At 35.4% G+C, this 13,235-nt stretch overlaps 1 protein-coding gene across 5 annotated transcripts in view; it reads right to left on the bottom strand.

The window, feature by feature from the left end:
- Positions 1-13,235, bottom strand: part of ITCH (itchy E3 ubiquitin protein ligase) — a 118,261-nt gene that overhangs the window by 57,721 nt on the left and 47,305 nt on the right. For all 5 annotated transcript variants that reach the window (XM_028118667.2, XM_028118666.2, XM_028118672.2 and 2 more), the window contains 2 exons: positions 9,695-9,819; positions 8,120-8,257 (listed from right to left, as the gene is read on the bottom strand). In XM_028118667.2, coding sequence (XP_027974468.1) covers positions 8,120-8,257; positions 9,695-9,819 — 263 coding nt within the window. The remainder of the gene's footprint in view (positions 1-8,119; positions 8,258-9,694; positions 9,820-13,235) is intronic.

The raw sequence follows: 13,235 nt of genomic DNA, 5'->3' as shown, positions 1-13,235 counted from the left end.
ATCTCACAAAAAATTCTGATCATCATCAGGATGATGGATAAAACAGATTGTGAAAATAAAAAAACTAGTAACATCTCTCTTATGCAAGGGCCTGGCAAACAACTTCAAGAATGGGAAAGGCACCAATTAATTTCAAAGTGGCAAATCAATGTCACAAATTTCACACTTTCTTCCAATTTTATTCATGGAAAATATTCTGAGGATTCAGTAAGGGACTGTGCACTATAAAAGTATTAAAGAGTAGGCATAGTGATTGCAGCAAAAACAGTAAGCAGAGAAGGAAAAACTATAAAATGCCGAAACAAGAATTCAAGCTTAACAGTCTACATCAATGTAGTTAAAGAACAATAGTCCCTAAATACAGTCATAGTTTTAAACAGTAAAATCATCACTATTATTGCTCCAAAGCATAATTAATGGATTGGTTCATTTAAAAAATGCTGAATCACCACTACACTATATCACCTCAGCAAAGTTGGCAGGTATAACATCTTGTCTAGAAATATTACATTAAAAAAAGTGGGGGCATAAAAGATACAGCATAAGGAAATACAGTCAATAGTATTTTACTATTTTGTTACCATACAACAAAATGGTATGGTAACAAAATATCCAGAAAAAAACAAATTTTTGGAGATAAAATAGATTAGTGGTTGCATGGGGTTAGAGGTAAGAACAGAATTTTGTGTAAATAAGTTAAGAGGGATCTTACCAGGAGGATGAAAACATTCTAATCCTGATTTACAGTAATGGCTGGACCACTCAGTTAAATTACTAAAACTCATTAAATTGTGGACTTTCAATGAATGCATTTTATGAAATATAAAATACACTTCAATAAAGCTGTTAAAAATGGTTTTAAAAACATGGTAGAATGAAATGCACTTTAGCTGAAAAGGGCACATTTCAGTTTTACAAGAATTATTTTTATATAGAATATATTCACCTAAAATAGCTGAGACAAATGAAATCAGAAAAGGAAATAAAAATATATGGCATTAGTTACTACAATCAGTCATTTAGTATCCCACTTTTCTCAAAAATTAAGGAAATCATTTGGAATATTCTATTTAAATCTACCAATAAGTGCCACTTCTAAACTTCTTTTATTACACAGAAGCATAGTATTTTAATCACAAGGACTCTGAGGCCAGACTGCCTGGTCTGTATCATAGCTTCATCATGTACTAACTTCATGACCTTAGAAAAGTACACTTGATTCTCCTGTGACTTTTACCTCACATATAAAATGGGAAGAATAAGGACACCTACTTCATAGAATAGTGGCGAGGATTAAGCAGAAATATTTAGAACAGTGCCCAGCACATAGCACTCCATAAATATTAGCTATTACTGTTTCTCAAAATTTACATTTCATCAGTATGTACAGACAAGGGCCATTTTTGTTCAGTCTTTTATTTCACTTCAATACAGAGGTGAAGCCATAACTATGAAATGTATGGCATAAATTAAATAGACCTAATCCTGTGTTTCCAGAGAATAGTTTTGTTTTTGTTTTTTTTTTAAAGATTTTTTTTTTAATTTATTTATTTGACAGAGAGCAAGACAGCAAGAGAGGGAACACAAGCAGGGGGAGTGGGAGAGGGAGAAGCAGGCTTCCTGCCAAGCAGGGAGCCCAATGCGGGGCTCGATCCCAGGACCCTGGGATCATGACCTGAGCTGAAGGCAGACACTTAACAACTGAGCCACCCAGGCACCCCGAGAATAGTTTTTTTAAAAGACACAAAATATCTGACACTTATACAATGAATGTCCAAGAAGGAAACAATGACCATACTTAAAAGTTTGCATTTTATAAATGTATTGTTCTTTTAAAGTATTCCTGCTCCAAATTTCCTCAACAAAAAATGGTATTTCTAAATGCACACATTTTACCCACAGGACACTTTGGAGGAAGATCTACAAAGATCTCTTCTATTCAGGGAGCTACTCAAAAGGGCTTTCCTGCCACAAAATAATAGCTGGTAGATGAAGCAATTTAACACACTGCTCTATTTCCTGAGTGCCTAGCAATCTTAAAAGCAAAACAAACAAACAAGTGAACAGATACTAGAGCCGGAAGAGGGTGCAGGAAGCAAATATGAAAAAAAAAAAAAGTTATCCTGATGGCTATTATCAGCTCTGAGATGGATCAGAAACAAAGGCTTGGGATCCTGTAAAGGAGCTCAAGTGTTCCCAGGTATGTAGCATACCCTGGCACTAGCAGAAGCAAAAGAAACTTTCTCTGGGGCAATTAATCCCCAATTTAGGCCCCTGATTCCCAAAGACTACAATAAAAAATAAACTGGCAATCAAAGAGTAGCAAAAACATAAAAACATATCCCCAAAGATTTCTGATATTGGAATTTCTGTGTGTGTGTGTGTGTGTGTGTGTGTGTGTGTGTGTGTGTGTGTGTATACTGGAATCCTCAAATGGAGAATATAAAAAAAACTGTATCAAAAGAAAATTAACAAGCAAAAAAACAAGAAACTATCAAACAAGCACCAGCAATTCCATTCCTAGAAATATACCCAAGGGAAATGAAAACATGTGCACAAAGAAACTTGCACACAAATGTTTATAGCATCATTATTTATGACTCATTAAAGGCAAAAGGTGGAAAATTTTAAGTCACATGTCCACCAATGGAAGAAAGGATAAACAAACTGTGGCATATACTATTCAGCTGCAAAAAAAAAAAGGAAGAACTGATACATGCTTCAACTTGGATAAACCTCGAAAACAACATGCTAAGAATCCAGACACAAAAGGTCACGTACTCTCTGAGAAACAAACTGAGGGTTCTGGGGGGGGCGGGGATGGGTTAGCCTGGTGATGGGTATTAAGAAGGACATGTACTGCATGGAGCACTGGGTGTCATATACAAACAATGAATCATGGAACACTACATCAAAAACTAATGATGTATGGTGATTAACATAACATAAAAAAAAAGTCACGTACCGTATGATTCCTTCTTTATAATATACCCAGAATAGGCAAATCCACAGAGACAGAAAGCAGATTAGTGTTTACCAGGTGATTGGGGGGGAGGGGGGAACGGGAAGTGATTATAGAATGGACAATGGTTCATTTTTCTGGGGTGATGACAAAGTTTTGAAATTAGAAGTGGTAGGTACTATCATTATGAATATACTAAATGCCACTGAATTGTATACTTTATGAGGTTAATTGTATGTTGTGTAAATTTCACCTCAATTAAAAGAATCACAACAAAAACGGTCATATTTGATGAAAAAATAAGTGCTGTAAAGCTGAAAATGCACGTATCAATATGTACCAACAATTCCAGGTTGTATGTACCAACCCTACACAGACTCTTCGACCTGTGTACCAGGAGACATATAAATGTATAAATGCAGAAATAGTCAATCTATGACTGTCCATAATGGCAAAAAACTGGAAAGAAACAAAATGTCTTTTGACATAAAAATGGATAAATTGTGGTATATTCACCTAACAGATTATTATACAGCAATGAAAGTAAGTTACAGATACAGTAATACGGATAAATCTTAAAAGGCAAAATCTATTTTCATAGAGCTCAAGAAAAAGGGAAAGTAATACACTGTTTAGGGACATGCATATGTATTAAAAAATATTTTTAGGGGCACCTGGCTGGCTTAGTCAGATTACTTAAAAATAATAAAAAATCTTAAAATTTTTTTAAACAAGGATGTGATAAAATCAAAATTCAGAGGAGTGATTATCTGTAGGGGAAAGATAAGGAATGCTACAGGGAGGAAAATACAGGTGGATGCAATGATGTTGTTAATATTCTAATTTCTAAGCTGTGTGGCAGTTCATGTGTGCATAATCTCTATTATGCGAGTTTATATATCACACATAATATAAGAATATATGTTATATATGAGATATGTTTTTTATATATGTTACATATGAGAATATAAATTGAAGGGCTTTGTAAATTGTAAAAATGGATGAAAAATACAGCAAAATGTTACTCTAAACCAACAATGATCACATTATAGCCTTAATACTTGGATTTTTTTTGTTTTGTTTTTCAGGATTTCAAATATTTTACTATAGGAAAAAACTTAGGAAAAGGATAATATCCTTTTCTGGTTTTATATTTGATAAACAAGTATTTATTAAGCATCTACTTGTGTCAGTCCTTCTAGACACTGGGAAAACATTCAGGGAAACAGAAAAACAACCCCTATCCTCATGGAGCTCACACTAAACTAAATATATTAAAGTTACATATAATGTAAAATATAATAGAAGGCAGAAATAGGATAGGAAATAGAATTTTTCTATGGAGAAAAGTGAGACAGGACTTGATGAGAGGGCTGTCGAAACATTAGACAGATGGCTGGGAAAGACCTTGCAGAGAGGGTGACGTCCAAGTTAATCACATGGAATACTGAAGGAAGAGAGCTCAAGCCGACGGAAGGAAACTGTAATGGCCCTAAAGCAGGCGTGTTCCTGGAGTGTTCAAGAAACCACAAGGAGAGTGGTGTCACTCAAGAAAATTGCATAAGAGAATAAGAGATTAAGCCATCAATGTAGAAGAGCTTTGGATGTGGGGCCACATAGGTCTTAGAGACTTTTAAGGTGCTATAGAAAATCACTGGGAGCTTGGGGCAGGTATCTGACAAGGTCTGTCTCATGTTTTCACAAAACTACTCTGGCTGTGTATTAAAAAAAAAAAGACCAAGGGAGAATAGGGGGTGGACATCACTCTCCAACCTTCTTTTCCTGCTCTGTGCCCCACAGGGGTAACTGTAGGACATATATTAACCACTAATTGGCTTCTTTGGCTCTGGCTTGCATTGGGTTTAGCTAATGAGACACAGGGGAGATTGGGAGGAGACTAAGATATATCTCTTTATTACCCTCTTCTGCTGTTTCAATGCTTGGATTTTAAAGGAGAACTAGTGGAAAGTTTTCTTGGCTTCTTGAGGAGGGCAAACTCATTAATGTTCTGAGCATACATAGAAAAACAGTCAAAGATAAGTCAAGTAAGTTTCCCTCCATAAAATCATTAGTTTGTGCCCAGATCCCACTGAGATCTAGTAATTTAAAATATTTGGGAAAGCAAAAAATTTAAGCTAGTTTCTTAGAATTTATTATACTGATAAGGAAACATTATAGATATATTCATATAAAATTGCTATTTATATTAAAATTAAAAGGAACCACAAAAAAAACTAGAGTCTAACACAAGAAAGTAAGATAAAGTCAAAATGGAATGGAACACACAATAAGAAGCAAAGGTCAGGGCGCCTGGGTGGCTCAGTCGGTTAAGCGTCTGCCTTCAGCTCAGGTCATGATCCCAGGGTCCTGGGATCCAGCCCTGCATCCGGCTCCCTGCTCAGCAGGAAGCCTGCTTCTCCCTCTCCCACTCCCCCTGCTTGTGTTCCCTCTCTTGTGTCTCTCTCTGTCAAATAAATAAATAAATAAAATCTTAAAAAAAAAAAAGAACCAAAGGTCGCATGTGCTGAAAAACCTATCCCTAAAATAATTTTAAATACATCAAGAGTATACATGGTAAAGAATAAAGATCTTTACAAGAGTATGCTCCTTATTTATAATCATGAATTTAGAAGTAAAACAGATTATTTGTCTTTAGGAAAAATAATGTCTTTGACAGTAATACTTTTCAGTGGTATATTTGGGAAGACAGGTGTTAAATTAATAATTTACCACCACAACCCAAGAGGTAAAAATAGATGAATGGAAAGTACTTGCAGATATGAACAACTGCCCACACTCAATTTGTTAATTTAGATCTGAGTGCTAAAACAGTTAAGTCTATCTAACTAAAGGATTCTTCCCAGAGATGCATAAAAACCCACTAACTCTGTACTTAAGTAGAGGAAAACACCAGAGCAAATTATGAAGTTATTTTCTAAACCAGAGAAATAAGAAAGAATATCAAAGAAAATGTGACAACTACAACTAACACTCATTTGCATATTAAACTTGTTTTCTGAGCCAGGGCAGGGGGTGGGAAAGTAGAGTGGGGATTGAAAGCTCTCTAGTTTTCAAATATAGCTTGAAGATAAGTGGGAAGAAAAAACAAACATGCTAAGTAAATTTTGTCTCACTTGAAAAAGGTTTACTTATGTAACTGCCATTTTTAGAAAATGTATCCACCAGGGGTGCCTGGGTGGTGTAGTTGATTAAGCATCCAACTCTTGGCTTTGACTTAGGTTGTGATCTCAGGGTCGAGAGATGGGGCTCTGGGGTCGGTGCGGATTCTGCTTGAGACTCTCTCCCCCTCTGCCCTTCCTCCCCCTGCTAAATAAAAAAAATAATAAGCCTTCAAAAAAATCTGAAAAACTAAAAAAAAGAAAAAAATGTATCCACAAAAAAGAATGAACCAAAAATTTCTAAGTACCCAAAGAGATAATACTGTCCCATCAGGAAAACCAACTTTCATAGTATATTTAAATATACAGCAAGCTATTATTTGGTGACTTTTAATACTAAAATTCAGACAGTGATTTCTTTTCATAAGTATCATTTAAAACTTAACCAAAAATATTTACATCTACAAGAACAAATTTCTCCTAGAAACCATCCTACATGTTCTTCCACAAAACAACTTCTAACTGAGGCTCCTGGCTGACTCAATCACAGTTAATAGAGCATGTGACTCTTGATCTCAGGGTTGTAAGTTCAAGCCCCAGGTGGGTGTACACATTAAAAATAAAATCTTTCTTTAAAAAAACAAACAAACAAACTTCTGACTAACATCCTCAGGGAAAAAACATCTAAAAATCTTTAACAACAGAAAATTATTGGAATACAAAAGCAATGTCCCTCATCCCCCCAGTTCTTATCCAACCAAACAACTGCAGGTGCTAGAAATTCAATTTTTGTATGAAACTCTAATTTTCATTTCTAGCCTGTAGTTAAAGTTACAGAAATGGAACCAAAGAACAATACAAGTGTAGTTCCCACCACACATGCTTGTGAATCGAACTGGATTTTGTTTGCTTACAACTCATGATTTGATTCAAAGTTTCTAGGTTTTTAAGAATGAAACCAGTAATATAGTGGAAAGAATAGGAAACATCAGTAAATATTTGTGTCCCGCATCGGGCTCCCTGCTTGGCAGGGAGCCTGCTTCTCTCTCTCCCTCTGTCCCTATCCCTCTGCTCATGCTCTTTCTCTAGCTCTCTGTCTCAAATGAATAAATAAAATCTTAAAAAAAAAAAGTCGTAAGTTAAAGAGGGAGGAAGTCTTCCAAATCAGAAACAGAATAATAACACCTGACAACTGCTAAATGTTTCTAAATAATGCAGTTTCTAAATAAACAAAAACTTCGTCAGACTAATCAAGGAAACCATTAATTTGCTCTTTGTCTTGGGGCCTCTAAGTTTCACTTGAAATCTACATTTCAAGTGAAAATACACTTAGCACATTAGGAAGTGATGAAGTATCTAAAAGGAATCCACTAAGTAGTTTTATTAAGCATGCTAGCTATACAGGCACTAATTCAGGTGCCAAACTTCTTTCAACTACAGTTCATGTTTCATGTTTATTATTCCCTTTAACAAAAACTAGTAAATCATAAACTGTAAGATATATTGGCATACATATAATGAATTGATTCTGTTATTATTGTAACACAAAGACACCTTTATAAATGTAAACTACAGAAATGGCAAAGGAATGGCAAATGGAGTTCAGCTTGTATTGGCAGTCTGGTACAGTACTAAATAGCATTACCAAGTACTAAGCAGGATTTCAAGTCAAATTTAAACTCAACCAGATACTGCTACAGGCAAACTATGTCTGCCATTGGCACTGGAGAGGATGTGGCATCATAAGCCACATTAACTCTCATCACTGGCCTACAAAATAAATACTTTATAAATCAATTCATTACACAGTCAGCTCTGATTCAACTTTTATGTGGCTAGCTTTTCAACTTATAGAAAAATGTTTTATTCACAGAAACAATGCACTAAAAGGAAAATGATTAAAATTATCAATGTCTCTTTTTAAAAAGGAAATAATTTCTTTTAAGATGGAAAAGAATAGCAATAATTACATCAGCATTCTTTGGTAGCTACTGTAAGAAGAATCATTAAAGAGCCTATACAAAAAGTGATTACTTACTTTCTGAACATGTAGTTTCACCATTGGTAACAACTTCAGACTCCAACTGCAGCCCATCAAGACAAACTGACAAGTCTCCTATTGTCTCTGTTGGTTCTTTGTCACCTACAAGCTGTAAAGTCACAACTACTTCCTCAACTGTAAAATACAATTACAGAACAAAATGGTCACTTTTTTAAAGTCATCTTAACTGTTAAAAACAATGTCAGAAAAACTTAATATTTATGTGCTTATCAATTGTTTTTAGTATACTTCATTGAGGCCTTTTGACACAAAACATTTTAAAAAATTTGCTAATGCTTAATATCCATAATGTAAAATACTAACTAGCTCAATCATCTGTTATATTCATTCCATCCTTGCATAAAATATGCCAGCAGGATTATTCAGCAACATATGCCTGAATTTTATTGAGTGAAAACATGTAACTTAAGAATGGGTTTTATCTCGGAGTGCCTGAGTTGCTCAAGTGGTCAAGCTTTCGACTCTTGATCTCAGCTACGGTCTCAAGCTCAGGGTCCTGAATTCAAGCCCTGTGATGGGCTCCACGCTGGGCGTGGAACCTACTTAAAAAAAAAAAAAAAAGAATGGATTATATCTCTTAAATATTAAACAAGATTTAGGAAGTATGTTTTAGATAGTCAAGGGGTAGAAAAATATGTTGTTGTTTTTTTAAATTTTTTTTAAAAGATTTTATTTATTTATTTGACAGAGAGAGACACAGTGAGAGAGGGAACACAAGCAGAGGGAGAGGGACAGGGAGAGGTAGAAGCAGGCTTCCCGCAGAGCAGGGGGCCCGATGTGGGGATCGATTCCAGGACCCTGGGATCATGACCTGAGCCAAAGGCAGACGTTTAACGACTGAGCCACCCAGGTGCCCCAAAAATATCTATATTTTAAAATCATGATATTAATCAAAACAAACATGTTTCAAGCTTATTATACCTATATGTTACACACACACACGCGCGCACACACACACAAAACCATAGCCACCTAAAATTAGGAAATTTTAAAAATAAGTATTTGAAAAGAAAATCTGCCAAAATATTAACCCTATTTGTCTCTGAAATGGGATTACATTTTTCCTTCACCCCTGCTCTGTATTTTTTAGTTTTCCATAATTGAGCATGTTGTATTTTAATAAGTACCTATTTGTTAAATTTATTAAAAATATTGCGTCAAGGGCGCCTGGGTGGCTCAGTTGGTTAAGCAACTGCCTTCAGCTCAGGTCATGATCCTGGAGTCCTGGGATCGAGTCCCACATCGGGCTCCCTGCTCAGCGGGGAGTCTGCTTCTCCCTCTGACCCTCTTCCCTCTCGTGCTAACATTCTCTCTCTCTCAAATAAATAATAAAATCTTTAAAAAAATAAATAAATAAAAATATTGGGTCAAAATGAATGGCTAAACCAAGGTTACTCAGAATGCTTTAATAGTTCAAGATTCTTATTAATATTATAACCAAGTAAATTTAAAAACAAATAATGAACATAGTCATTCTATATCTTTTACACATGAATTTTATATAGAAAAACAAATAGCCTAGCACAATTTCTGTTACTTTTATATACATACGTTTCATGTTGTTTGACTTTAAGGTTTCAAAGATATCTAATGCAGCAGTTCCCAACAAAACATCAGATTTCAGTGTCTGGTGACTCCACACACGAAAATGTAATTTACTCACAGGGGTGACGATACTAAAAGTAAAGAAAGGTAAAAAATATGTATTATTTTCATTAAAATATCACAATGGGATCCTATATAAATTACAATTAAATTTTAATGTCTAAAATCTTTTAACTGTAGACCTTATAGCTTACTGTACAACCAATATTGCCCATTTTCTATAATCTTATGGAAAACATCTGAATGTTACATGCTCACATCATCATTTTCATTTGTAGTTGAACTACAGGGGCAACCTCATGCATGTATCATCAATAAAAGTAAAACTGCTTATCATGCTACAAACTGTTAGAAATCTAGTTTTACTTTAGTAAAAAGTTAATTTACCTTTATAAAAAAGTTAATTTATAAATTAAATCCTTATTTTAGGTCAGGTAGTATAGTAAGCCTGAGGTTATATCATTTAATCTTCACAGCAACCCCAAGAGATGGGAATTACAACCTGCATTTTCAGATATAGAAACTGCTATTCAGAGAAGTTAAGCAAATGCCCAGCATCGCACAGCTAACTAGTCAGTGGCAGGCTGTAATTTGAACAAAGGTCTGGCATTAAAATTTGTATTGAAAAGTTCCTCAGTCTTGAGAAAAAAAAGAAACAAAAAAGTTCTTCAGTCGGCTACATGATTTGAGGATTATATTAGATACCCCAAGTTTCACACTGCTAGAAGTAAAGTGTCCATGAGACTCACTCACACCTTGCCAAATGCCAATAAAGAATACTATCTGGGTGCACCTAGGTGGCTCAGTCCTTCTAAAAGGTGATCAAATCTGGGACAAATAAACACTTTCTCAGAAGTCTACCTATGCCTATTCCCCTCATCATCATATTTCCACCACCATTTTATTTTTTTAAGATTTTATTTATTTATTTGATAGAGAGAGACACAGAGAGGAAACACAAGCAGGGGGAGTGGAGAGGGAGAAGCAGGCTTCCTGCCGAGCAGGGAGCCTGATGCAGGGCTCGATCCCAGGACCCCGGGATCATGACCTGAGCCGAAGGCAGACGCTTAACGACTGAGCCACCCAGGCGCCCCTCCACCACCATTTTAACAAACTAAAAAATTTTCATCTTAACACTGCCTCTTCTTTTGGGGGATGGGGAAGGAGAATGTATTCTTTCTCTTTAAAATTCTCAGATGTTATATTCAGAACATATAGTACATATCAAGAAAACACTTCTCCATTAGGTATCTGGGAAATCATAATGGGGATAGAATAAAAGAAATGATTACTTTTACTTCAGTTTGCGAGAGGATAAAGTATACTGTCAAAGATGGTCTTACCTAAATTATTTCAATTCAATTCTAGAGAGAATGCCTGCAATGGAAGCCATGTTAAAATTGCAGACCAATCTGTTGCAACTTAAAAATTCAAAACTTGAGCTATGTGTTCCCCCAAACATCTGGGTTCAACAAGAGCACTATCATAAGGGGCTACAAGGAGAGTTTCTTTTTTCTTAACTTTTAAACCACTAAGGAATTCACATCATTATCAGCTTAAGAGCCTCAAAGTGCACATCTAGTGAGCACAGTCAGTAGCTGGAAGAAACTAGATGAGTATTCAGTCAATACTCAATTATTCTGCTCAACATCTCTAGTCGTTATGGAGGCTGTGAACTTTTACAGATTTCATTTGCTTTTCTAAAAAAATTTTACTCATATAATTTAAAATTTAGAGACAATCTCTAACGGATCATTAATTAAAAACAAAGACTAAGAACATTGTTGAAATAAATACAGATGAGAAACATTAGAATGACACTTCTTAAATTTCACTCATTTGCTCAAAATCATAAAGTACATCAAGATACCCTAGAAATCCAAAATTCATGTTAAAGAACAATTTAGGTATATCCAATTTGTTTCGTCATTTATTAGGAATACTATACACATAAGCATGTATTGTATGAAGAGCATATAGTTTCAAATATCTTATCTCACCATTTAGAAACAAAACTTTTCTTTAGTCACTGGTTTATTTCTCTAGGGGGAAAAAATGCAAGAATTCCAAATGTTAGCTAATAAAAAACAATTTTTGTGTATTTGATGTGGTAATAACCAATGATATTTTGAACTACATTTTAATATAGTTGGTCCCCAAACTAAATATGCTGTATTATTTTGAAATCCATTTGTTGATAAATCATGTTTTCTTCCATTTTAGTAAAAACATTAAAATTAATCTATAATTCTCTTCAGTGAACGTACAATACCAACACATGGGGCTTTGTCAGTAAGTTTTAAAAAATTGAGCTATCGGGCGCCTGGGTGGCTCAGTTGGTTAAGCAACTGCCTTCAGCTCAGGTCATGATCCTGGAGTCCCGGGATCGAGTCCCACATCGGGCTCCCTGCTCGGCGGGAAGTCTGCTTCTCCCTCTGACCCTTTCCCCTCTCATGCTCTCTCTCTATCTCATTCTCTCTCTCAAATAAATAAATAAAATCTTTAAAAAAAAAAAATAAATAAATAAAATAAAAAATTGAGCTATCTGCTACTTCTGTGAATTCATTCCACAGATAAAAACATCAACATACAGACACAGGCACATGGATGCATAATACAATGCTGTGTAATAACATTAAAAACCAAGTGATAACAGGGAACTAGTAAAATAAATGATAGTCCATTCTTAATAAGGAATATTATGTAACTAAATAAGGTAATGTTAGATCTATATGTATACAGCTAGAGAGATAACCATACTAGGTAAAGTATAAAAACAGAGTTCTAGAATAAATGTATAATTTCTTTTAAAGGAAGAAAACCCCTGTGTAGGTTTCCGTGTGGGCATTGTAATTAAAAACACAAAAACAGGGGTGCCTGGGTGGCTCAGTCATTAAGCATCTGCCTTCGGCTCAGGTCATGATCCCAGGGTCCTGGGATCGAGCCCCGCATCGGGCTCCTTGCTCCAGGGGAAGCCTGCTTCTCCCTCTCTCACTCCCCCTGCTTGTGTTCCCTCTCTCGCTGTGTCTTTCTCTGTCAAATAAATAAATAAAATCTTTAAAAAAAAAATTAAAATTAAAAAAAAACACAAAAACAAAACTATTTTTAAAAACTAAACTAAAAAATAAAGTGAGCAGGACACCTGGATGGCTCAGCCGATTAATCTAAGTGTCTGCCTTTAGCTCAGGTCATGTCCTCAGGGTCGTGGGATCCAGCCCCTCATCTCAGGCTCCCTGCTCAGCAGGAAGTCTGCATCTCTGTCTCCCTCTCCCTCTGCCCCTCCCCCCTGCCCATGTGAGTTCTCGCTCACTCTCTCAAATAAATAAATGAATAAATAAGAATAAAGTGAGCTACTGATAGCTCTAAATTAAGGAAAGAGCTGCTAAGAATCTTTCTAGGCCCATGACCATGGGCTCTCCAGATACTGTTCAGTAGCAATAATGATACCATCGTCAACTAAACTAGAGAAGGTAAAGGAGAGATTGGA

This window comes from Eumetopias jubatus, unplaced genomic scaffold (assembly GCF_037043125.1).
Source record: "Eumetopias jubatus isolate StellerSeaLion01/CBP00866 unplaced genomic scaffold, mEumJub1_p1.0 scaffold_9, whole genome shotgun sequence".
NCBI classification, from domain to species: domain Eukaryota; kingdom Metazoa; phylum Chordata; class Mammalia; order Carnivora; family Otariidae; genus Eumetopias; species Eumetopias jubatus.
This window is presented reverse-complemented; position numbering and strand designations above follow the sequence as displayed.